This window comes from Nothobranchius furzeri, chromosome 7 (genome assembly GCF_043380555.1).
Source record: "Nothobranchius furzeri strain GRZ-AD chromosome 7, NfurGRZ-RIMD1, whole genome shotgun sequence".
In the NCBI taxonomy this organism is placed as follows: Eukaryota; Metazoa; Chordata; class Actinopteri; order Cyprinodontiformes; family Nothobranchiidae; genus Nothobranchius; species Nothobranchius furzeri.
The window spans coordinates 23,559,698-23,586,210 of NC_091747.1; the positions used below are offsets into that span (position 1 = coordinate 23,559,698).

Genomic DNA, 26,513 nt, shown 5'->3' on the forward strand with positions numbered 1-26,513 from the left:
AGCTTGATCAGCCCCTCCAGGGACTGAGGTTCCGGGCACATGGCGAGCTGGTTCCTGATGCGGCTGTTTAGAGCCTCCGTAAAGGCGGCGATGAGGGCCTCCTCGTTCCAGGCGGATCGAGCCGCCAGGGTACGAAAATACAGGGTCATCTCTGCCACCGTCCTCTGCCCCTGTGACAGCGTCCACAGCCTCCTGCTTATGTCCATAGGGGATATGTCAGAGCCAAAAGTCAACTTAAATTCGGCCAGGAAAACGTCCAAGGGGCCTGCCAAAAAGGCAGGGTTGTGGCTCTTAGCTTCTGCCCACCTTAATGCTTTTCCTCGTAGCAGTCCAACAATATAAGAAATGCGACTTACATCAGTGTGGAAGGCTCCAGGAGACCGTGCAAACGCCAACTGACACTGGAGGAGAAAACTGTGGCACTCCTCGAACTCTCCACTGTACGTCTGAGCAGGAGGCGCAGGGGCGGTGTGGTAATAGGCGGGTTCCGCGGCCGCGGCCCCTTCAGTATTGAGCTCAGGAACGGCGAGGTTTCCTTGGGAGGTGGTGGCTCTCTCCTGAGAGGGGTCCTGAGCCTGGAGCTGGGTCAAGCCCTGTTGAAGTTGACGGATCATGGCCTCCAGCTGTTGAGATCGTTGGTTAACAATCTGGAGGTGTTCCAATAAGACCGGCAGGGCCTGTTCCTGCTGAGTTAACCTAGAACTGAAATCGGTGAGTGATGATTCCGTGGGGTTAGCGTTTTGGCTGGATGATTCTATCATGTTCCTGGGAAGGTGTTTAACCCACGACATGAAGAACCATCACAGGACAAAGGCAGAAAGTTCAAACAATGATTTATTAACCCTAACTAAAAGTGTCCTGGAGATATCCAAGTGTGAAGTAGTCGGCAAGAGTCCAAAAGCCAGCAGGGAGGGCAAACGGTGTGATGGGGTACGTCCAGGAGAGGGAGCCAGATGATGGCGGCAGAGGGCAAGTGAAGCTGGAGGAGAGGTGAACCTTGAGTGTGTAATCCAGGCGGGTTATGGTGACTTCCAGGTAGGTACATCCATCTGTGGTTCAGCGATTCCAAGTATCCTGAAGATGAAACAGACTTGAGTCCAAACACCAAAAAATCCAAGCACAAAAAACCAGATAAATCCAAAAACTGTGACAGCACAAATGTCTGAGCAGAGACCAAGTAAAACCTAGTACTGAGTGGCAAGATTCTACCGTGAGTAGTTAATCATCCAGCGATGTGAAGTGGTTCCCTCTCCTCTTAAATAGAGCTCTGCTGCGGTTGATTAGAGGATCTGCAGCTGCCGCTGATCGGTAATGCCCCACAGCTGGTGAGTGCCCTCTCCTGGAATGACAGTCTTACAAAGATGTTGTGGAGAAGAGGGAGTACTCACCCCGTCACACAACACCGACCCAAGAATGAGATCTCCTCGCCCGCCGGGAGGGTTTCAAACACCGCCTTCCTCTGCTGGAGACCGTGGCGCGCTGCTGTGGCGCATTATTCGGTTATTGTTACCGGTACTTGTCTTGCAATGTGAAACGCTTGGTCTCAGATTTTGTAAGAAAAGTAAAATTTCCCCCCAAAATACGACTAATATATGTTTTTTCCTTCTTCATTATACATTTAATGGCTGGTGCGACTCAGGAGCGACTTAATAGTCCTGAAAATACGGTACGTGATAAATAGTGAAAACTTGCTCAAAGCAAAATATATTTTCATTACGGAAATAACATATAAACTTACCAATTTAATATTTTTTATTCACAGAAAGGTACGTCTCATGAAAAAGCGCCGCAAACCTCCACCTGAACTCCATGCGGTCGATGGGTGTTCCACAGAGTTAGCTCCGGTTGTAGCTAGGTGGCTACATCCGTTAGCTCGGCTCCCACCTCCGCGTTAGCTTTGGGTTAGCTTGTAGCTAGTTCGACCGGGTGTCGTCAGTTGATCCCAGCCTTACAGCCCCACCCTCAGCTCCACCTCTCTTCCCTTTTGTGGAATTGTCTGGGCTTGACAGAACCTGTGACACGGTCAAAATGGCGGTGGTGGCCACCTCCCATTTTTCTTCAAAAGCGTGTTATTGGAGTCTATGGAAACCCATTGTCCAATATTTATATGTCGATGGGTTTCACACAGGATCAGTCAGCTACTGATTAGACAACAGTGCCCCCGGCTGGAAATTCTTCAAAGTGTTTGAAATAAACAAACAACTGACAGCTACACTCCCACCAAATCATGTATAACAATTATCCGAACATGATTTCCCATCATAGGATAAAACAGTGCGAAAGAAAGAAAGAGAGAAAGAAAGAGAGAGAGAGAGAGAGAGAGAGAGAGAGAGAAAGAAAGAAAGAAAGAAAGAAAGAAAGAAAGAAAGAAAGAAAGAAAGAAAGAAAGAGAGAGAGAGAGAGAGAGAGAGAGAGAGAGAGAGAGAGAGAGAGAGAGAGAGAGAGAGAGAGAGAGAGCAAGTCTTCCAAATAATCTTTCCAGGCCTCCCACCGTAAGCGCAAGTTTATGGAAGGAGTTCATCCCACTTGACACAACGGCGACACAACTCCTGTGGCACACTCTTCCTCTTAAGGTGAAAGGCGTCAAACCCTAAAGCGTCTCACAAGATGAGATAACAGACAGTGTGCTCTGACGAGTAGAAGGTTGTTTCTTGGTGCTTGTATTGAAACAGAAGTTGTCATTCTTCATTGATCACTGAATACCAAGGACATGACCTTGAGAAGTTTCACCAGTATCAAAATTGAGTGATTCATTGGTGTCAGTTCTTTCCGAGGGAGCAAGATGGGAGAGTGCCTCACTTTGGTTAGAGCTGGACTTATGAAGACGCAACCCTGCTTGTCTACAAAGTGCTTGGGTTTTGGTAATGAGTTCTTGTGAAACACTGGTTAGACCTCTCTCATTAACATCCGACTCCAGGACCTTAAGTACATCTGGAACTACTGGCGTAGGCAATTCTTTGACATTTAGTCTGTGCACATAACTATGGCTATCTGCCCTTTCTAGGTGGGGATTACAGGACCCGATAATACTCCATCCTAATATGGTTCTTTGAGCAAAGGGTTCATTCTCTCTTCCTGTGATGACTTCTAAGGGGGCTAGTGCTGATGGACAGTCATAACCAATCAATAAACCAACCTCACAGTCATGTAATGGTTGCAACTTGGTTGCCAAGTTTTCGAGGTGGGACCACTGAGATGCAGTTTCATGAGTAGGAATGTGAGACTTTTCAACTGGGATAAAGTCACGAGAATAAGTTTGTTTGATTTGAAAATGAGTTTTAGAATTAAACCCATGCACCTGTAAGTTGTTAACAAGTTTACTAGCGACATCTGTGTTAACTGAGGTCATTGTGCTAAGTTTTAACCGAACAGGTTAAGCATTAATACCCAGTTCTGAAGCCAAATCCTCTAAGATAAATGATGAATCTCTTTGGGTGTCAAGCAGAGCATACGTAAGTATTTCTTTCTGTGGCTCTGATAAAAACGGACACAAAAACAGGTACTATGCTAGATGTAGGAGGTTTTTCTCGTCAAAACATGGGTCATGATGTTATGCGCCTCAGCTGGGGTTTCAAGATCCACAGTTCTCACCAGTTTTGGTTCAGTTACTCTATGTGCAGACAGGTTGGGTGACGTTGTCCACACTTTCTGCAGGAATGACGTCCTCGGCATTCTTTGGATAAATGACCCTTTCTCAGACATCCAAAGCAAAGATGATTTTCATAAATGAATGATTTCTTATCACTATCAGACTTTGCTTCAAACTTTGGACACAGAGCCACAACATGAGAATATTTTTCACAGAACAAACAAGGTGGCTTAGGTCCAAAGGAGAATACTGAAGGAGACTCGGTGAGTTGCAGAGTAGACTTTGGTTGGGTGTTGGTACTAAATGTTTTAGCTCTTTTAATGAAGGCTCTCTCTTCTGAGGCCTTTTCATTCTTTAGAAAAGGTGAAGCTACAGGATTACAGACAACTTTAGCTTCCCTTTGTAAAAACCTTGTAAATTTGATGAAGTCATGATATTCTTGGCTTTTATCCAGTTCCTCCACCACAACACGACTCCATCTATGTACTATCCATTCAGGTAATTTTCTTAAGCTTGTGATTTTCCTCACAATCATTAAGAATATCCAAACCCTTAACCTGAGGGATAGCCTCGGTGCAGCTTTGTAGGAAATCTGCAAACTTTCTCAGTGCTATTGGATCATTTGCAGCTATTCTAGGCCACTTTGTAAGCTTAGCCCTAAAGGCTCTTTGGATGATAAAGGGGCTGCCATACCTCTCCTGTAAAACACTCCAAATGCCCACGTATGCCTGCTCACTGTTACGTAAAAAATACCCATCTACTGCTCTAAGTGCTTCACCTGCAAGATACCTCTTCAAATGTAACATTTTTTTTCACACACAGGTAAAGGTTTATCACCAAGAAGTGCCATAAAGGATGTCTTCCAGTCCATAAATCTAAGAGGGTCGCCGCTAAAAACAATGGGCTCAGGTACAGGGAGTCTGTTTAAGGCAAGGGAGCTGGCAAGAGCCTGAGCCAAGTCAAAATCTTAAAGTTGAAGGTTTAGATGAAGCTAATATTTTTGATAACTCTGAAAGCTCAACTGGATCAAAACGGTTCAAACACAGATGAGGTTCTACAGTTACCTCTGATGCTGCCTCACTTACTGAGGAAGAAGAAATCGCATTAGGGAGGATGCTAAAGAATTTTTTTTCTAATAGAATTAATTTTACTTGTAAAAAATCCCATGAAGTCATTGCTGCTGAGGGCTAAGGGAATAGATGGCTCAGAGCTATGATTCTGTGTAAGTTTAGCAACTGTACTGAAAAGAAATTTAGGATTATTCTTATTCTCCTCAATTAACGCTGAGAAATAAGCAGTTCTAGTTTGTCTAAGCTTATTTTTATAAAGCACAAGACTATTTTTCCAGGATAGGTAGGCCTCCTCATGGTGCGAAGAGCGCCATGCTCTCTCCAATTTCCTAGAGTTTTGTTTTAAAGCTCGTAAATGAGAATTAATTAGGGACAGGAAGTTGGCTCCCTGGTTTACCTTCTTTTTTAAAGGGGCAACATCATCTAATGCCACACGTAAAGAGGAATTAACATGAGGAACTAAGGCATCAATTTGTGAGGGGCTAGAACTGAAAATATTGCCTTCTGCTACATGCCTCTGAGATGCTGAGGACAGTAAAGATGGAACAGTTGATTTAAAAGATGCAACAGCGTTGTCAGATAGAGACCGACTACAGTGAAATTTACTTTCATGTCTTGAGAACTCAGTTATATACAACTCAAAGGTTATCAGAAAGTGGTCCGAGAGGACTGGAATATGTGGAAAGATTGTTATTTCCTCACACTCAATGCCATAAGTCAGCACAAGGTCCAATGTATGATGGCAGAAGTGGGTGGAGCTATGTATTCTTTGAGTGAAACCAATTGAGTCTAAGATATTACTAAAGGCTACATTGAGGCAATCATTTTCAATGTCCACATGAATATTAAAATCCCCCACTACAATAACCTTATCAGTATTTAGCACCAAATCAGATAAAAAATCTGAGATCTGATCCAAAAACTCAGAGTAAGGGCCTGGTGGACGATATAAAACTACAAGCAAGAGTGGTTTTACAGTTTTACAATCTGGATTAGGAAAACTAAGAATAAGATGTTCGAACGACCTGTAGCTATTAATTGGTAAGGGACTGATTAATAAGTCCGAATGAAAATTGGTTGCTACTCCTCCTCCTCGCCCTGTACTTCGAGCAATATGATGATATTGGCTGTGTTTGAGATAAGCTAGTTCTGCGCAGATTGGACCAGCGGTGATCGGCGCGGAGTGCATGCTGGTTAGATTTGTGTCCGACTTGACGCCGACTTGCTCTGACGTCATGCACACGTAGGCAGCGATAACCTCATGAGATCAAGGCGGCCGCAGATTTTGGAGCAAGGCGCTGCAGTTGCTCTCCACCGAGTAGGTCTAGCTGCGGACGGTTGGCCGGGGGCGTGTTTGGCCCGGGCTACGTCCGCAGCTATGCTCCACCGGCTGCAAAACCTAGAAGATGACGGGAAACACCTGGCTCTCACCTGATCTAAAATCTGATTGGTTCTTATTTTGATCCAAACATCCGGTGGTAGAACATGAAATGTTAGTTGGTCGCATGTATTCTGTAAATCATGTTATGTTGATGATGATAACTATATAGGCCATAAAGAGGAATGTGTTTTGTGTTCTTTTGTCACGTTTCCTATGAGCACACTAAACCTACAGCTGATAACCTTTACTTATTATTACAGTCATGTCTTCATATACAATATATGATATCCACAAGCATGTGAGGATGTGTTTCAGCTGCTAACAGGCACCAGAATTAAAATAAATAATTAAACAGTGTAAACTCTAACGCGATATCTTCAGCCATCGTCACCCCCGAGCTACACATGTAGGGAAATCTGTCCGACTTAAACGCCGGCTTTCAGCCACTCCCCCTGCTGCGTCCGTCTGCTCTTGTCTGTTTTCCAGGCGAGGCGCTGCTCAACTTGAACACGGCCAATGTTATGATATTTCATAAAGGCAGCACTATCTGATGAAATAAAACTTTAGAGGATTATGTTGAAAATAATGTTCACTATCGAAAACGTTGTAAATGTCACCAACCAAGCACCAGAATATCTGATGATGGTTTTTTTTTTTCTTGTTTTGTTTGATGTTTTTTCGTGAAGACAACCTCAAATTATTGCACTGGAGAGGCTACTGAGAAACTGCATTTCGTTTCAGTTTGTGTATTTCTGTAAATAGCTTTGTAGAATAACAAAAAAACAATCTTCAAGTTTGTAATAAAAAACAAGTGTCCATTGGGTCGTAATAAGTAACCACTAGAGAGCGACAGTCATTTTTAATAGAAGCCAAAGAAAAAAGTTGCAAGATAGTTTGCTGCTTTGTACTTCCGAACATGCAACAAAAATTCCCTCAGCAAATAGCTCAAAAATGAATTATTGTCCACCTTAACTTAAGGTTGCGTTCTCATCAAAATTGTAACAATTTAACATGTCTTGTGTTTTATGGGATTTGTTAAGATATTCACTTCATTTATTGAAAAAGGCGCAAACCATCCGGAAAAGGTATAAAAACATTGCCTGTTCAGCATCCGGGTCTTTCTATTTGTAAGCACCGGTAAGCACTCACAACTAAATATTTTCTCAGTCATTGAGGTTCTAGAGTTTTGTTTTGTGGACTGGGTGTTTTAACTTAAAATTTTGTTTGCTGCTTCTGTGTGTGACAGGATGCTCACACTGTGACAGTGTGAGCATCCTGTCACATGTGTATTAATTTTTTTTGTTTTACTATTTTCTGTAAATTCAATCAGGTATTTGAGTTTTTATTTATAAGTTGATATGATAAGTTATAAGGTATCTTAAAACTTATATTTATAAGTTGACCTCAGTTTACAAACTACAGCTAGTTCATCAGAAGCGGATCTTGTTGACATTAAAATGGTAAGTCTGGGAAATTGACAGGATGGGGGAAAACGGCTGTAAAGTGGAGTGAAATAAGGGGTTTCCTGCCAAAACTGAAATTTCATAGCCATGTCTCTAATGTTTCTAAAAAACCAAACCGTATGAAAATCGGTTGAAAATTGAGAAAGCTAAGAGTGGTGCATGCACCACTAAACACCAGTGTTAAGAGGGCAGCTGTCCGAAGTAAGATGGCCGCCGCGTACTGACGTCAGGGTCCATTGACGAACAGCACGGGCGAGGGATCTAGTTAATTTATTTCTATGCTCACAACAAGTTAGCTAACACAAGCTAGCTAACAATAACAGTGTTTATTATAGCGTGTTTAAACCGGTTTAAACTGTTTAGAGTTAAGAGTAAATTAAACTTCTGTGACGTTTAGTGTATACTAAACCCTAAAGATAAAATCTGGGTTAACGGAGCAGAGAGGAAATCCCGGCGGATTGGTCTTTTGTTTGTCAGAAAATCCAGTGAAAACACAGGTGGTAGGTCTGCCAGCAGATCCAGTTTCTGATGTAAGCATTTTATTATTTTACAATCATACTGTCTGTCTGTCTCATTCATTATATCACATAGCAAAAATCATGTTATAAATCTAATCCTTTTCCCCAGAAACCTATAACCCTCCCACTGTCCTAATGGGTGTGACCCCGCGAGGAAAGTTGACCATTGAGCAGGGTTGATGGTTTATCCCTTGTGTCCATGTGGCAGGGGTGAGGTGGTTCTCACTCCTCACCCACCACCTCACCCCTGCCACATGGACACAAGGGATAAACCATCAACCCTGCTCAATGGTCAACTTTCCTTGCGGGGTCACCCATGAAGACAGTGGGAGGGTTAAAACAGATTGAATGTGTTTTACTCGGTTTATAACTACTTATTTAATATCAACTTTTACAATTAAAACAGCAAAATAGAAATTTTTGTAATATATTTAACAACCTGTGATTTGAAAATAAATACTTTTCATTTTCAGGCTTATTGACTCAACTGAAAATTAATTTAAATGCAAGACGTGTAAAAAACGTTGAGGTCTAAATTCATATGATCATGTTACTTGTTTTCAGACATGATGGAGACACAAGGACATCAGAGTTTCCCTGAGATGGGACCATCAGCTCCATGCAGTAAACACATGTTAGACAGCTACAGGTGTTCTCAGTGCAATCAGGTTTTCTCTAAGCCACTGGATCTAAAAAAACACTTTAAAAATGAACACAAAGACCACGAGTCCAGAGGCCCATTCACCTGCTTGGAGTGCCACTGTCAGTTCAGCTGCTCGAACCATCGGGACTACCGGGATCACCTGGTGTCGACACACGGTCTGAAGCTCATCCCCTGCTCCGAAAGCTCCTGTAAATCATCATTTCTCACACAAGGAGACATGGAAAAGCACCGCAGAAGCCACATGCCATTTGGGTGCTTTCACTGTCAGTTTGTCTCTCAAAATGCAAAAAACATGAAAGTGCATCTGTTGGAACACAACCATCTGGCCAAGAACAGCCCAGGTAAAATCATCTGTGCACAAAGTCATTGGGCGTGCGGGTTTTTTCTTTTGCTTTTCATGTTGAATTGTGGTAGAGCAGGATTTCTTTTGTTTGCTGTTTTCTGTTTGTGTTTAGGAAACGGGACTGAGTCGACATCCAGGAAACGTCTGAGAACGTCAGTAGAAAACAACATCTCTTCATCACCACATGCAGCTCCTCTGCCATCCAAAGGTAAGAAGATACACAAGTGCTTTTGCGACTAAAACTGGCCTGTTTTCATCTCTTCTCCTACAGGAGTGTGTTACGGATGTAAACCTTTACAAAACAAACTCCTCTTGTCCTTTAGAGTACCTTGCTGAGGGGACTGAGGACACTTATCGCACCCACACCTGCCCCAAATGTCGCCGCTGCTTCAAGATGCGCTCTCACCTGCAGGAACATCTGCGTCTACACTTCCCCGACCCCAGCCTCCAGTGTCCCACCTGCAACCGCTTCTTCACCAGTAAGAGCAAGCTGCGCTTGCACAGACTCCGCGAGGCTGGTGAGAAGACCCATCGCTGCCATTTGTGTGACTATTCTGCTGTGGAGAGGAACGCCATCCGCCGCCATGTTGCCAGCGTGCATTCAGTGGATTCAGAGGACACCATGAAAAGTCAGAGCTTCCTCTGTCCAACGTGTGGTCAAAGTTTTCACCAGAGCAGGGCCCTAAAGGCTCACATGAAGACACACAACGTCCTGTCAGACCGCACACCGTTGGACTGTTTCCAGGAAGGTTGTGCTTTCCAAAGTTCTGTTCGTAGAGATCTTCTCAAACACGCCTCTGAGGTGCACGGCATCAAAGCGGCAGAGTGTCGTCACCACGCCTGTGGCGCCGTGTTTAGGTGCCACGAGGACATGGAGGCTCATTATCGAACTCACCTGGCCTACCACTGCTCGGACTGCCGCTTCGCCTGCTCTAATAAATCCCTCTTCCTGCAGCACCGGAGACTCGGCCACTCTGGAAACGAGAGGCTTTGCTGTGACTTCTGCCCCTTTGACACCTTTAACCCCATGGAGTTTGAGCAGCACGTTGGACATTTACACGCCAACGAGAAGATCCACCGCTGTTCTCAGTGCAGCTTCGTCACCTCACATAAGCGTGGATTGAAGAGACACGTGTTGATGCACAGCAGTAAGGACGGCCTCAGAGATGTTGCCCTCTCAGGTGGAGCCCTTATATTCACCACTGTTTTCTTTTGCGTTGTTTATTTTCCAGGTGAGAAGCCCCACAAGTGCAGCCTCTGTGATTTCAGGTGCAGAGACGAGTCCTACCTCTCTAAACACATGCTGACCCACGAGGACGAGAAGAACTTTATGTGTGCTGAATGTGGTTACGTCACCAAGTGGAAACACTATCTCACCGTCCACATGAGGAAACATGCAGGAGATCTCAGGTAGTCAGGGACCCCAGGTCACGTTTCTAATCTCAACAACGGAAAAAGACTTGACTTGTTCTGCATCCTGGACCTGCAGGGCCGGTATCCAGCACGTTTGACTGTTTTCCTCCTTCAACACACCTGATTTTAACCAGCAGGTGATTATCGGGGTTCTGCAGAACCTGATGAGCTGCTGTGAATCAAGTGAGCTGGATTAGGGACACAACTAAAACCTGCCGGATACCGGCCCCCCAGGAAAGGGAGTCTACCGTAAACCCTCCTAATGTTGTCTCAAAGTTCAGAAACTGGGTCAAGCGAGGTTCCAGGTGCCTGCAACAGCTTTGCTGTTTGTCGTTCTAAATGAGCAAAGTCCTGTTTGTGATTTGTTACGATTTTGTCCAGGCTGCAGTTGGAAAAAGAAAACTATCTTTACATTAGGCATGACTTTTATTTTGAAAGGACAAAAGAAGTCTTCACCTCCTGTCAGCTCTTCTAGCAGCTTTGCTGAAGTAATTTTGGTTTGGTGTTCTGAATGAACTTCCTGTCTCCTCTGGCAGGTATTCGTGTGATCAGTGCTCCTATCAGTGTCACCGCATGGACCAACTAAAGAGCCACAAATTACGGCATCAAGCTGAATCGCTCATCTGTGAGATCTGCGCTTACGCCTGCAAGCGCAAATGCGAGCTTCGCAACCACATGCTGGCCAAACACTGTGGACAGGAGAAGACGCGCGCTGCCTTTAGGTGTAAATACTGTACGTACACGACCTGCTACCGGCAAGCACTGCAGAACCACGAGAACTGCAAACACACCAAGCTGAAGGAGTTTCACTGTGCCCTCTGTGTCTATTCGTCCTTCAGCAGCATCAGCCTCTTCCTGCACAAGAGGAAAGTCCACGGGTATGTCCCCGGGGACAAGGCATGGCTGGAGAACTACGCAGCAAAGGAAAAGGAGCGGAGTTCTGCCGAGTTCATGCAGGGTTTTTATGTGAAATCGTCTGTAGATCATAAACTCCCTGAACAGCCCACCTGTGGATCCGAAGCTCAGCTCATCTCAGCTGCCGCTGGACGAGCTGGGAATTTTGTTTTTGATGGTTCTCAGGATGTTGTGAGTGAAAGCGCTGTACCGTACTGTACCCTTGTGCTGACCACACTAACAACTGCTGAAGATCAAACAGAAGTTTCACAAACGGAGGATGCAAACTGCAAAAGTGTTTCATCCTTGGATAGCTGCAGACCCGAAAGATCAGACCCATCGATGCTTGCAAGCTCGCTGGAGGAAGAGAACGTGCAAAGTGAAGAGAGTTTCACAAATACAGAAGACCAGACACATGAAGTGGAAAATAATGATCAAAACCAGCTGCCAGAAGCAGAGATTCGTCTGAAAGCTCTAAAGGAACTTGACAAGGAGCAAGCAGAAGCCATGGTTCTAGAGGGGCGGGTCCGGATGCTCGTGGTGCCGTCTGAAGAGGTTTACTGCTGTGACAAATGCTCGTATGTAACATGCAAGGAGACTGCTCTGAGACATCACCGCAGAGCTGTGTGCACTGGCAGGATTAAGGCACATGAGTGCCAGGCCTGCGGAGTGGAGTTCAAACAGAGACGAGGGCTCCAGTTCCACCTCAAGAAGTGTTCGGCGCTTCCACGCGAGACCAGAACGTCCACAGATGTTTCAAATCCACGTTTCACCCCAAGAGAACCTTCTGCTTCAGGATCTGAGCGAGTGGAAGGAGGAGGACGTTCAGATCAGGTTCCGACAGAATGTCCCCCCACACCCACACAAAGGCTTTACGTTAAAGCAGGCGGGAGATTCAGGTGCCAGCTGTGCAGCTTTTCCTCCCTGCAGCTACGGACAGTCAGACGACACCTGTCTACCTGCAGGGAAACGAATCTGGAGCATGTGGATGAGATTGGTGAAAGCAGTAAACTAGATCATCCACCAAAACGTTTGCAGTGCCAGCTCTGCGTCTTCAGCTGTAGACAGCAGCGATCCATGAAGCATCATTTATCACTTAAGCACAAAGGTTCTGGGCCTCATCGCTGCCGGTTCTGCCCCTTCGGCACCACGAGGCGCTACCGCCTGGAGGAGCACGAATCTCTGCACACGGGAGTTGGCCGTCACAGCTGTGACACGTGCAACAAGACCTTTGGTGCCATGTCCAAACTGCGTCAGCACAAGAAGCGGGTCCACGACAAGCAGCCGTCATACTCCTGCTCCCGGTGCGACTTCGGAGGCTGCACGCTGGACGATGTCCAACGACACCACCGCAGATGTCACACCGGGGAGTTGCAGGATGTTTGCACTCATTGTGACTCTCGGTTTAGTTCTGAGATCGCTTTGAGAAACCACTGCAAGCGTGTGCATCAGCTCCAGGCCCGGTTCTCATGCAAGAAATGTGACTTCACCTGTAGCAGTGACGTGGTTCTGAAGAACCACCAACTGGACAGACACCCCGAGGTGAATTGCACCACCTGCCAGGAATCCTTCGAGACAAAGGAATGCCTCGAGGTCCACCAAAGAACTCACCTGCCTCATCGGTGTCAGTGCTGCTGCTTCACAGCCAAAACCCGGCAGCTGTTGGCCCAGCACCTCCTGAGTGAACACGAGGAGGGGCCTTCGGAGGACAAACCTCTCAGGTGCAGCGTTTGTCAGTTCGCTTGTCGGCATCGGCTGGTTCTGGAGCAGCACCTGCGCTCACATGGAACCAAGCGCTTGTACAAATGCACGGACTGCGAGTACGAGACCCGAAACAAGCAGAAGATCACGTGGCACATTCGTATTCACACAGGAGAGAAACCGTACGGTTGTGAGAGGTGCAGCTACGCGTGCTCGGATCCCTTTAGGTTAAAGGTAATGATGGAGGGGACAAACACACACGGTGGCTCGGTCCTGCTTTCTGTTTAGGGTTCACCATTCAGACTGCAAGCTGTAGTCCTTCAGATTAAAACAGCCAGAGCTGTGTTAGAGAAGATTAGGGGGTTAAATATAATCCAAGTTGGCTGACATAAAATCCAAGGGCAGCTAAAATCCTGCTAAAGTGTGGGTAAACATGGCCTGAGCAAGGTGGGATTAGTGTGTTTTGGTCTCACTAACGCCTGTGTGACAGAACCTTTCACTCGTTTCTACCAAAGCTTCACATGAGAGTTCACCAAGAAGAGAAGAAGTACCTCTGTCCAGAGTGTGGCTACAAGTGCAAGTGGGCGACTCAGCTGAAGTACCACATGACCAAGCACACAGGTATCAGCCGCACACGAAAACAGGTGCAGATTAAATTAGATTAAGCCCCTAATCTATAAAGTCTTGTTTCTTTGCTTGAATTAAATTGATGAATAGTTTTCATATTTGTTGATTTTGATCTCCTGGTGAAATTGTAGTTTTTGCCGTTTTCAGGAGAGAAACCGTACGGATGTGATGAGTGTGAATACCGGACCAACAGAGCGGACGTCCTCCGGGTGCACCGGGACACACAGCACTGCCAGACGCGTCTCTATATCTGCGAGAAATGTGGCAAAGCCTTCAAGACAAGTTTCGTGCTGAAGACCCACCAGCGGGAGCACAGCGACGACCGGCCGTACGCGTGTGGACTCTGTCAGAAGTCCTTCCGATGGCCGGCGGGTCTCAGGCATCACTACCTGTCCCACACCAAGCAGCAGCCTTTCAGCTGCTGCCACTGCTCCTACAGAGCCAAGCAGAAGTTCCAGGTGGTGAAGCACCTGCGGAGGCACCATCCAGAGGCGTCGGTGGAGCTGGGAGTGCGGAGAGATCCTGAGGGTGGTGGTCTCACGCTGAAAGAGGCTCTGCAGGGGACGCTAGGAAAGGAAGCATCGCAAGGAGCAGCCAATGAGGACGGAGACATTCGTGAGTGTGCGGCAGCGATGTAAACTTCAGAGAGACGGTAAAGATTCTCTACGGTTTTTTATTGCCTGTTAAATGTAATCGTACAGAAAAACAAGAAATGACCTCTGACCTTTTCTCTGTCAGCGATCAGCAAGAGAGAGCTATGCACTAAACCAATTACAATACAGGCCTTTGCACACATTTCCATCCCATAATCGTGTTTCTTTAACATTAGTAAACAGACAGGCACTCTGCAGCTCAACAGTGGATTAATCACGCAGCGTCTATAACACGACACCTGGCAGCTTTGTTTGTTTGTATAAATGGAAACGATAAACTTCCACAGCTGTTATTCCAACAAACATTTAGGCAACATGCAGCAGATGTTCCTGTTTTTCATTCAGACCAGGATTTTTACACTTTTCTGTGTCAAATTAGGATCAAATTAAACTAAATGTGTTTTTATTGCTTCGAGTTCAGGTTTGTTGTTCAGGTTTGGATTCATTCAGGTGTCACCAGTATACCATGTTTTAATCAGACTCCTGAAAAGTAGCGTGGAATAAAACTAGACATCAGAAAAACCTAAAGGATAAAACGATTCTAACTCATGAAGACAAAGTTCAAACATCAGGTCTTTGATCCGTACGGTTCTCCGTCAGGTTTTTAGAGATCCAGGACCTTCCTCTGGGTTTGGCCTCTTCATGTCAGCTCTGAAATACTGACGTTAACGAAGAGGGAGGAGGGGGGGATGGGCGTCCCGTCTTTACTCAGCAGATGGATGTGACGGTATCCTAAAAAAGATTGGATTTCTACAATCAGAACTAAAGCTCGGTAACGAGATGGAGTGTGTCCTGCTCACCTGGCTGGATGCAGGTGAAGGGAAGAGTAAACTGTCCAATGAAGTCGTTCTTCGTTGTCATGTCGAAGTCCTCCACCACGAAGCGGACCAGCGCCAGCTCAGGAACATGGATGATGAAATTCAGAGTTTGGTTCCAAACTGGGTTAAAACCTGCAGGTGAGACAGCAGCAGGTGAGGATGACCTCATGTTCTAGTCCTCACAGTCTGACCCCGGCTTTCCACGGGAGCCGTCAGCAGCACGCTACTGCAGCAGCACGCTACTGCAGCAGCACGTTACTGCAGCAGCACGTTACTACAGCAGCACGTTACTGCAGCAGCACGTTACTGCAGCAGCACGTTACTACAGCAGCACGTTACTGCAGCAGCACGTTACTGCAGCAGCACGCTACTGCAGCAGCACGCTACTGCAGCAGCACGTTACTGCAGCAGCACGCTACTGCAGCAGCACGTTACTGCAGCAGCACGCTACTGCAGCAGCACGTTACTGCAGCAGCACGCTACTGCAGCAGCACGTTACTGCAGCAGCACGTTACTGCAGCAGCACGCTACTGCAGCAGCACGTTACTGCAGCAGCACGCTACTGCAGCAGCACGCTACTGCAGCAGCACGCTACTGCAGCAGCACGCTACTGCAGCAGCACGCTACTGCAGCAGCACGCTACTGCAGCAGCACGCTACTGCAGCAGCACGTTACTGCAGCAGCACGTTACTGCAGCAGCACGCTACTGCAGCAGCACGCTACTGCAGCAGCACGTTACTGCAGCAGCACGCTACTGCAGCAGCACGCTACTGCAGCAGCACGCTACTGCAGCAGCACGCTACTGCAGTAGCGTGCTGCTGCAGCAGCACGCTACTGCAGCAGCACGTTACTGCAGCAGCACGCTACTGCAGCAGCACGCTACTGCAGCAGCACGTTACTGCAGCAGCACGCTACTGCAGCAGCACGCTACTGCAGCAGCACGCTACTGCAGCAGCACGTTACTGCAGCAGCACGCTACTGCAGCAGCACGTTACTGCAGCAGCACGTTACTGCAGCAGCACGCTACTGCAGCAGCACGTTACTGCAGCAGCACGTTACTGCAGCAGCACGTCTTGCTCGCGTAAGCTGCTGCTTGGCCCTTCCCACGAGACGCGAAGCAGCAGGGGAGCAGCTGTCACCGACCGAGCACGAAGTCACACGAGTGACTTCGTCAGTAAACACAACAACAAGCAGGAGAAAATTACAACATGGTTTGTGTTTTATGTTCTGTCCGTTTTATAATCGCCAATACGGACCTGAAAAATAAAGGAGACCGCTAGCTAGGTGATAACTTCTCACGGGGACGCACAGTTAGGAACCTTTTTTAAAAGTAAAGCAACCGGAAGGCAGTACGTTCTTTATTCTGAAAATCTCGGGAGCTTCTCTCCATTTCCACGTCCGATTTCCTGTCTTTCCTTCCCCGAAAATGTCGAACTTGACCCGTTTCAGAGGCGTCGCGCGTAGAAAATAGAACCGGCGCGTAAAGGCCGCGACATGCTGCTCCTGAGACGCGGCCGACTCGCGCTGCTGACGGCTCCGGTGGAAAAGGTTCTGTTGACCACAGCGGTTCCTATCAGCAGCTATGACGTGCTGATAACGGCTCCGGTGGAAAGCCGGGGTTAGTGATGGGACTGGTGTGTCACCGTTGTTGTTGATGTGACTGGTCTCCGCCTTGACCTGGTCTATTGGTACTCCAAAGATCTCCACTCTGACCAGCGGGTCAACTATCGAACCTTCTTTCATGTTCACCTTTGGCAGCTGCTGCCCACTGATCACCTGAAACACATGTTTAGATCAGGGATGGACAATATAAAAAAAGTATATCGATAACACATTTCTATGTTGATCGATATCGATAATTCTTGTAAAAAAAAATTTAAATTGTAGAAAATATGTTTCACGTGCAGCCCTGGCCATTTTATTTTTGGTTTTTATACTTTTTCTCTGCCTCTTCTCGCTGTGACATGTTGCTGCCTCATGCTCTGTTTGGTTTGAGAGGGGGAGGGGCCTGGTGATGTAGCGTGCCCGAGTCTGTGGTTTTGATTGGTTAGGAGTAAGTAGTGAGTCTAGTATGCAGCTACCTGATAGCTTCTAACGATAAAAGGAAACTTTTTTATCAAAGTTTTCTCGACCCATTCTTTTTTCTATTGCACATGTCTATCGATAGATCTGTGGATCTATTGAAGTATCGTGCAGCCCTAGTTTAGATGTTTGTTTTCTTTTAATCTTTTATTTCATTCACAATGTATAAAATAAACACAAACAAATACAACATACATTAACATATTGAAAAAAAAACATTTGAATGAAAAGGAGCAGATAGAAGAAAAAATCTTCTGATTGTTTGTTAGATGTTTAGATGTTTAGATGTTTCTTTTCTTGTCTGTACTTAATAGCTTTTAGTTGTATTTGTGCATCAAACCTGTATGGACAGGCGTAGCGGCTTGTAGCCTGGTCTCTCCTCTGGTTTCTCTGGGCTGAACCGACTGTTGGCGTCTCTCATAAAGTCCGGTTTGAGGATGAGCCCACAGGAGCCGTTCTGCCTGAAGAACCCATCATTCAGATCCATTTCCAGACCAGCTGTCTGAAAGTTTAGAGCCACTTTGAGGAAAAACAGAAAAAGTTAATCCACTTAACTTTCATTTTCTGTTAGTTTGGCTGCATCACGTCATCTTCCAGGCTTTGTCTGGCTGTCGGAGTGGAAACATCTGAGCAGACTCTGCCAGTGAGAGTTAAAGTTACAGGAAACATCTGTTTATTCTGACTCCATCACAGAGTAAACAGTCCATGGATGTGTTTTTATTCAGACAAATAAGCTGTTGCACCTCACTGCACCACTCCTCTTACCGATCTGACAGCCTGTGCTCCACATGTCCTGAGGATTGTAGTTGGAGGAGTCGGTCCTCATGCCACTGGGGTAGGTCCTACTCAGCTGCTGAGAGTTGTACCTCACAAACTCTGCCCCTGGACCAACAGCAAATCATTACAGCTGTAGGATGTAGGAGTCCTGTTCAAATCAATCCAGCATGTATCCACGTCATTTAGATACCTGCTTCCTTAGAAAGCCTCTTTGCTTTGGATTCAGAGAATGAAGATATCTCATAACACGTAGCGTTGGACCGGGCCTGCTCAAAGCCCTGGAAGCGCACGTTTTTACAGTAAACCACCAAGTCGGAGAGCTCCCGGGACAGTTTGGACTTCTGCGAGAGGACGGGACGTGATATTAAATTAGTGTGCACAAGCATTAAAAACCACAGCTAAACTGGGTTTATATTTTAATTTATAAAAAGCAACTTTTGGTTTCTAGATACCTTTGTGTTTAATATTTATTTACACCTTTGATTCTTTATTCTCATGGCAAGCCACTTCTCACATCAATAACTGGTTTATGTTATTACTTCTTCTGTAGATTCTACGACAAACTTTCTCCAGTGCTTCACACAGACTCTAAAAGCTTAATACAATAAAAGATTTGTTCTTTCACCAGAGTGGCCCTGATGCAATGTCAGAATTCTTAATAAATAATTAAGTACTGAGTTTTAATTCTAATAAAAAGCTAAACTCACCTTGTTCTCCTCTGCTTGTGGATCTTTTAAGGTCGGGCTCTCCGGGTCCCCATCAGCCACCTCCTCCTCATCACTGGCTTCATATGCCAGAGTTTCATCGAGACGCGTTTCCAGACCGCCACTTTTCTTGGCTTTGAGTAAAATCTTCCCCCTCAGTTGCTGTAAAACACACAGAGCGAGAGAGAGCTGTCGGTTGTCCACAGCAAAGCAACAGGAGGTGCTCCGTCTTGTTGCTCCTAACTAAATGCTGCACTGCAACATTATTGACTAAACCTGCACAGGACTCCGCATCGCTCCAAGTTAACATTGATTATTTTAAGTGCTCTGATGGAGAAGAGCCTCTGAATGATGTTAGTGCTTTTAGCATAAATCTTTAAAATATCCAATATACTGAAGTTCACCTGCTATTTTTAAAGAGGTTTATGAGTGAATGCAGTAGAACCACGAATGATCAAATGTTTCTGGGAATGTTCAAAATAAATAGATATTAGCTTTTTTTCTTGTTTACTTACATTATTTTAATTTTACTTTACAACATTTGGTTTATCCTGTAATAAACAATAAACACGATCTATCATCTATCTGTCTGTCCATTGTCCTTGAGAAAGAATGAAAACATTCAAAAAAGGGTGAGAATTTTTAAATTCCAGAGTTTTAAACTAAGTTGAGGAATGATGAAGTCACAGCAGCTTTGGTCAAACTGACAAGATTGTGACCTGCGGTGAAGGGAGACGTTCAGGGATCTGTCCATCCAGAGGAGCAGTTAGCAACATGTCACCAAGGATCTGGCGAAGGTGGTTGGCCATGACAGTCTGCTGCTCCAAGCAACAGTGGTTCTCGAGAGACACGATGACGGGGAACTCTGACACCTAGAAAATAAAGGTACTGTTATTTTTGTTGTTATATAATATTTCAGAGTAATTTTTGGCTGTTTTGAGGATCACCAACAACCAAGTCTGGATAAGTATTAAGGATTTGTTTTATTCTGCCTACTGTGCGGCGGCTCAAGTACATTACAAGTTCCTGTCTCTTAATTAGTGGCTAATCCAGAATCCCAGCATGCTCGATAATCAAAAGACCACTGAGCAGTTCTGTTGAGGGGAAAACAAAAACAGGAACCGGTTAATTTCCTTACCTTGAAGGCGTAATCCCTGAGAGTCAAAATAACATCTTTGAAGAGGATTTTTTTAGTAAGCGTGTGGCCGTGATACACAACAGGCTCTCCGTCATCCCCGTCCCAACTGTCCACCTCTACACAGCGACAGCCTCTTTTCAGGGCCCTACAGACATATAAACACTCACTAATTTGCACTTTTATTACTGACTTTCTATTAAAACTTCTCTGTTTCATCTATGACCCAACGTATCCCATATAGTTTTAATCACTCGTCTCTATTTGAGGCAGCCCGTACTGGATGTAGCCTTCCAAACTGCTCAGTCCTGTCAGCTGGTTCTCCAGGAGGTAGGTGTTGTGGGAGGAGGAGATGAAGTAATGGCTGAGGGGCTGAGTCATGTCCTGATGGAGCTCCAGGAGCTCAGGTTTAAAGATGGAGCCATCCAGGGAGCACAGGTACGCCTGGAAGCCATCCATGGTCATGGCACTTTGGTTCACAGCTTCACAGAGATTAAGATAATAATCAGCAGTTTGTGTATTAATAACAATAAAATAATAGTGTAACACTGATTAATAATCCTAGGATGTACTCAGCAGTGCAGAACTTTAATAACAGGAACGATGAGCTGGGTGTCATTTATGGGTCGTGGTAATATTTACCCTTAAATGTTTAGAGCAGTAAGACTTTAACATGAACATAAAATCTGACGTGTGCTGTTTAGTCCTGGTAACAAGATTAGATGTCTCAGTAAAGTCATCAAGAGGACAAGAAGCAGAAGTATGAACAACCTGAAAGAAATGACCTGCTTCCCAGTTTGCTGCATTTTCTAACAACAATCATGATTATGTGTCGTGCAATTTTAAATGTGATACATGAACAAGCATAGAAATAACAAAGAAAAGGGACCAAGGACTGATCCCTGAGGAATCCCATAAGTTAGCTGCACCAAGGATGAAGTAAAGTTACTTCAACATAAAGAAAGAAGTTAAGATGTAAAATATTAATAAAGACTTCTGACCATCTGTAGAACTGTTTTTAAATATGGCTGCAAATAATAATTGATGGATGGGTTGAAAGGTGTTGATCACTAAATAGCAGCTTCTGGGTCACTAGTTAATGCTGGTGTTGTATAATAAAATGTACCTGATTCCAAAGGTTCGTAACGCTGAATTAGCTCCTCGGCACGATGGGAACTATGCTGTCCTTCCTGCTGCTCCACCCTCAGGAAGCACTCCAGCTCCTCCAGCGTCAGTATTTCTCCATCCCCAGAGTAATCCTGGAACACCTTCCAGACTTCGTCTCTCTGGGTCAGGATCTTATAGAAGTGAACAAACTGCTCGATTTCCAAATAGCCAGTTTCTGATTTATCCGCCATCTGTAGAAATAAACAATAAACAACATATCTTCTACTTGATGCATATTTGTTGTTTATCTCTTATTTCTTGATGTTTCACTTCCAAACAGCCAAATCTTTCATATTCATTTTGAGAAGAAGTTCTTTTTACTAAAATCTTTTCAAAAGACAGAGACGGGACTAGGGTCCGTCTGTCATTAAAATGATCGATGTTCAGTCTGCCCTCTAGCACGTTGCAGGTCCTCAGATCGGATCCTTACCGTAAAGAGACAAAGAGCGTGGTCTTCGTTCATGTCCACATTCATCATCTTCAGCAGCTTCTTTACTTCTTTAAAGTTCATCTTCCCGTCTTTGTTTTTGTCAGCCTTCAGAAACCAGTCCCGGACCCATCTGAGAGGAGGTTCAGGAACATCTCAGAGAGAGGAGGGTGTGACATAAACCAAAAGTCAGAACCAGCCCTGAAGTCGTTAAAGATACTGGTCCTGCCTTCCCTGCTCATCCATGTTCTGGGCTTTGTGGATCAGCTTCCGGACTCCCTGGATCCAGGCTTGGGCCTCATCTGGGGTCTCGGCCACAAGGTCCAGGTTGCCTTGGCGACCGTGGAACACCAGGGTGAAGCAAAGCTCAGCAGGAAACTCCTCAGCGATGCTCAGCAGAACCTCGGACTGGTGGCCCTCGCGTACCGCTTCCAAATCCGACACGGAGACTGAGACATCGAATTGTAATCGGAGAGAAATTAGAAATCGTTTTTGATCCATTTAGTCCGATAAAGACTAAAGAAAGAAGGTTTAACAGGGATGACTGATTGCCAGATTAAGGAGTTACTCTCACAAGACTTTTTACATTTAGAGTTTAATCTCCTGAATCCTTCTCTCCTGACCTTTGATCCGTGCAACTCTTCCATCTCTAATCTGGACATCTACCACCCACATCAGCTCCACGTCTCGAAGATGCAGAACAACGCCATCCAGTCTGACGCCTTCAGCTGCCTCAGCCCTCGTCACTCACCATCATCATCGCTACTCAAGTGTAATTCCTGGGTTTGGTTCTGTCCCCGTGTCTGTCTGAACTTCTAAAGGAGTTCAGGCTCAACATTTGTTGAAGACACACGGAGGTTACCGACTACAAAACCCTTTATCCTTTTAATCTCCAATCTAATCTCTTTATTTTCTAACATGGATAGACAGTTTATCAAATAACAACACACTGAAAGACTGATGGAGTATTTTACCTTAAACATCAGACACATTCAGTTTTTAAAGTTGGTCTGGCATCAGTCGGCGTTTTATCCATTCAAACAGCCTACTGTGCTTTACTTTGATGGCTCATTTGATAAATAAAAAAAAGATGTCAAGAAGTTGCTTCTGCACTCACACTTGGAATGGCCTTTCCCCGCCCATCCAGACTTGTACCAGATTGTCAGGCCGTCCTCTAGAAGGCGGAAATGCCGCTGCTTCTTCCAGAAGCGGGACTTGACCTTCCTCAGAGTCGAGCCTTCCATCATCAGCTTGACATGAGGATCATCTTCAGTGCCTACTGACAGCAACAACTTAGAAATCATGAATTACAACAGACTTGCAGTCTGAGGGAGAACTCACATGAACCTTCGGGATCCATCTTTATCCCTGAAACATTCCGGTGGAGACGAGCAGCTGTAAAAGCAAAAAAGCTCAACGTTCACCCAGTTAGATACCAGGAAAATAATTCTGATCCAGTCCTGATCATTTTCCTTCCCAGCGGCCAGACTTCCCTGTAATCTTTTAAAGTGGTTTTGATCAATTGTTCTTCAGACTTTCTACAACCAGGTCATCCCCACAGGGCTGTCGGCCATCAGTCAGCTGGAGGAGACCCATTCCTTAGGAATTTGCTGGATTTGTTAACGTTATTCATGTTTAAAGCTCAATACTGTTCCTCTGCTGGAGAGAATGTTTTGGTTTGTCCAATTTCCTCAAAGAAATGTCTTTAAGCATTGAACAGCACACTAATGGTCAGGTGTCATTACGGAGAATAGCATTGAACAGCACACTAATGGTCAGGTGTCATTACGGAGAATAGCATTGAACAGCACACTAATGGTCAGGTGTCATTATGGAGAATAGCAAGTAAAAAGCACTACGATCTCTGAAAAACTTTTTAAGAGATTACAGGGAAGGAAAATCTTTCTAATATGCAAATAATTCCAAAAAATTTTAATTTTACTAATTTCTCAGAGGTGTAGAACTTTTGTGAAACCCCTGATAACAGGGAAGACGTGATTTCTCCAAAGTGATTCTCAGATGCGTGATTTAATGCAGTCCTAATGAACAAAACAGTATTTACATTTTTTATTGTTACACAGTAAAAGATCTAACTTACGAACAAAAAAGTAACGACGACACAACTGTTGATTATAGGGCTCCCAACATATATGCATTGCACAGTAGCCTAACATGTAATCAATAAATAAAAAACTAAAAAACCGTTCACTTGAGACTTTCCTACTTGTCTCCACAATAAAATAGCAAATAAATAAATAATTACATAGCTAAATATCTATATTTTTACACAGATAAATGACGTTTAAAGCTCCAGCCGTTATTCCAACGGTTAGAACTGCATGGTGGCACAGTGGTTAGCACTGTTGCCTCGCAGCACGAAGGTCGCAGGTTAGAAACTCGGCTGCGGCTTTTCTGCGTGGAGTTGCGTGTTCTCCCCATGCATGCGTGGGTTTCCTCCGGGTACTCCGGTTTCCCCCACAGATCACAGCATGCCCTACAGGTTATAAATTGTAAGTCGTTTTGGATAAGCGTCTGCCAAATAAATAAACATAAACATAGAGCTGAACCGCTAAAACCAAACCATCACTACTCATAAAATGATTAAATGCTTCTAAAGTTCACAAAACAAGAAAGGGTGTGCTATAAAATGTCTTAATAATAAACAGATTACAAGCCTTTTGATCACTTTTACCCGAAAAACGGGAGAATCACAAAGCGATTTCAGATGCGCTCCCCTAGTGGAGAATTAAGGTACTGCCAATCAATCCCAGAGAAGCCGTGACTCATTGATTACCGATAAACACATATTCCCTTGAATAACATAATCAAAAATGAAATTCTAATTTCCAACTATTATTTATTCGTATTTACATTATATATATTTTGTTTTTATTATCAGTTAACAATAATATAACAGCTGGACAACTTAGGACTATAATAGTTTTCCCCACAATCACACTTTACCCACAATGCCTTGAACATCTGACCCCAGAGCGAGGAAACCAGCCACCCCATTGTGTTGTACTATAATCAGGTGTGCTGTAAAATGGTGGTGGAGAAGATTTAGGTTTAGTTTTTTAAATAACTCAGGAAAGCCAACGCAGCAATCGAATCTGTCATTAGCAGAGGGGATAGTGTAGCCTGAGTGCTGACTCAGCAAAACCTCTCCTACTCAGCAGTCTGTTCATGACTAAAGCAGAACGGATTTAAACCAGCAGCACACTTATTCACCAGGATACATGCTGCAGCAGCTCTAAAAATCCACAGAGAAGGAAACCTTCCGGTTTTGTTTCCAGCTTTAAAACATGAGCTGAAATGTTTTAATCCATACTTTGTGTAAGACTGGCACGCACGCACACACACACACACACACACACACACACACACACACACACACACACACACACACACACACACACACACACACACACACACACACACACACACACACACACACACACACACACACACACACACACACTTTCCTGACAAAACACATTTTGTCTGCATTGACTTCTGTTTGGACCTTTGGGCTCCTGTAGCAGCTTTTCTCTGCTTTTATAGCAGCACTGCTTGTCCATGTTGTCTTTATGCAAGTGGTTGATGCACTGTCTAAGCCATGACAATATTTTTATCCACACCATTTTGGGTTTGTTTCATTTATTATTGTAAATGGTTTTAAATGTATCTCAGTATATTTTAATGTGGTCAGCTAAAGAACATCTGCTTCCAGAGTTTCTTCTGTCTCATCAAAAGGAAAGAATCTGACACAGCAGAGGAGAAATGATCTGTAAACCTGCAGCTTCACAGTGAAATCTAACCATCTCCTGATATCAATGTTCTCCAAGGATCAAACTGATCCAGACAGGAAAGGCTCCGTGTTGCCGGTGGACCTTGGTCCTTTCCTTTCATTGTGCTCTGCTTGTTTAATATCGCGGAGCTGCAGCTTCCTTTGGCAGCTTTACGAGTTTCACACCACAACACCATGAAACCAATCCATTTGCAGCAGCTTCTCATTTTAACATCCCTCTAAGGAAACGTGACGCTTTACTTTCCACAGCTCTTTCTTTTGTGGATTCCTGCAAGTTTCTATTGTTTTTCTGCTTCCCTACAGAGCAGCAGCGTCACTTTTATTTTCCATGAAGGTTTTTTAATACACCCTTTTCCAGACTCAAAATTTAAAGTTTTCAGTTGCAGTTTAGTTGTTTTATTTTAGGGTTTGAGTCATCAGAGATTAAAGACTGCACAGAGTCATTACTCAGAGGGACATCTGACGGGATAGTGAGGAACAATGAATGTGTCATAACAACCAGCAGCATCCAACAAGGAATGAAGTCCAGTTAAGCACAACTCTTAGAAATTCTGCAGGATATTTACTGTAAATCTGAACCTGGGGCAGACAGAAACAGTGAATGACTCAGAAAGACATCATTTTCATTTAAGTTAGATGTGAAAACAGATGGTACTTACCAGGGAATTATGGCTAGAGGAGGGTGGTCTTCAGGCCAAAGATGTCTGAAGGAAGAAAGACTCAGGGAGACCCGGTACTAGCCGCTCTGCTTTGAGCCTTTAAACACTAGAGGTGTGGCTCCTCCCTTCCCTTCAGTCTCACTGCTGGGTATGAGAAATCTGATTCCCTGCAGGGCCTGCTCTGCTCCACTCCCCCTCCTTCCTCACTAACCACCCTTCCTGTCCTGCCACTCCCTCAGTCCACCATCCTCAGACCGACTGATGCATCTGGTCAGGCTCATTCACCTCGGCACATCTCGGCTCCTCTCGTCCTGTCAGAGATCAGAGGTGGTCTGCAGGATTCATTATTCATAGGCAAACTCAACAATTCAATGAAACAGAAAACATCTAACAAACACTGATGAATTCCTTTACCAAACAACATGGCAGCGTGCCATAGATGGGTATAACTCAGGCCAGAGATGTGCAAAAATATTTTCCAGGGAATCCTTTTAACTTTAGCTGAACTTGTGAAAACTTCCAGAAAACAAGATTTTAGTTTCCTAAAGAGCTGTTAAATCCCCTTTCCTGAAATATTTTAGGGCTGCAAATCAAGTTAAGTTCATTTTGATGGCAAA

General features: G+C 44.8%; 2 protein-coding genes and 1 long non-coding RNA gene across 6 annotated transcripts; 1 reads left to right on the plus strand and 2 right to left on the minus strand.

The window, feature by feature from the left end:
• Window positions 1-816: 816 nt before the first annotated feature.
• LOC139070649 (uncharacterized) lies at window positions 817-1,395 on the minus strand. The gene is made up of 2 exons (XR_011521133.1): window positions 1,210-1,395; window positions 817-1,074 (listed from the first exon to the last, which is right to left on the minus strand). It is a non-coding gene; the product is annotated as an uncharacterized lncRNA (long non-coding RNA).
• A 6,478-nt stretch (window positions 1,396-7,873) lies between these two features.
• znf142 (zinc finger protein 142) lies at window positions 7,874-18,870 on the plus strand. Its single transcript, XM_015974811.3, has 9 exons — window positions 7,874-8,033; window positions 8,586-9,026; window positions 9,141-9,236; window positions 9,352-10,176; window positions 10,261-10,438; window positions 10,978-13,270; window positions 13,552-13,657; window positions 13,811-14,315; window positions 18,732-18,870. The coding sequence occupies exons 2-8, from the start codon at window positions 8,588-8,590 to the stop codon at window positions 14,299-14,301; spliced, it is 4,428 nt and encodes a 1,475-aa protein (XP_015830297.3). The 5' UTR covers window positions 7,874-8,033; window positions 8,586-8,587; the 3' UTR covers window positions 14,302-14,315; window positions 18,732-18,870.
• Window positions 14,321-26,030, minus strand: plcd4b (phospholipase C, delta 4b). Of its 4 annotated transcripts, none has more exons than XM_070552916.1 (16): window positions 25,897-26,030; window positions 22,768-22,821; window positions 22,544-22,702; window positions 21,665-21,875; window positions 21,430-21,559; window positions 20,959-21,190; window positions 20,113-20,314; window positions 19,836-19,980; window positions 19,417-19,569; window positions 18,701-18,859; window positions 18,184-18,334; window positions 17,982-18,098; window positions 17,557-17,735; window positions 16,778-16,910; window positions 15,117-15,266; window positions 14,321-15,048 (listed from the first exon to the last, which is right to left on the minus strand). In XM_070552916.1, the coding sequence occupies exons 2-16, from the start codon at window positions 22,784-22,786 to the stop codon at window positions 14,957-14,959; spliced, it is 2,232 nt and encodes a 743-aa protein (XP_070409017.1). In that variant the 5' UTR covers window positions 22,787-22,821; window positions 25,897-26,030; the 3' UTR covers window positions 14,321-14,956. The 4 variants fall into 4 exon arrangements, with proteins under 4 accessions (XP_070409017.1, XP_015830301.3, XP_015830303.3 ...); XM_015974815.3 differs by having other exon boundaries at window positions 21,647-21,875; XM_015974817.3 differs by lacking the exon at window positions 25,897-26,030 and adding an exon at window positions 24,119-24,185 and having other exon boundaries at window positions 21,647-21,875.
• Between the last annotated feature and the right edge of the window lie 483 nt (window positions 26,031-26,513).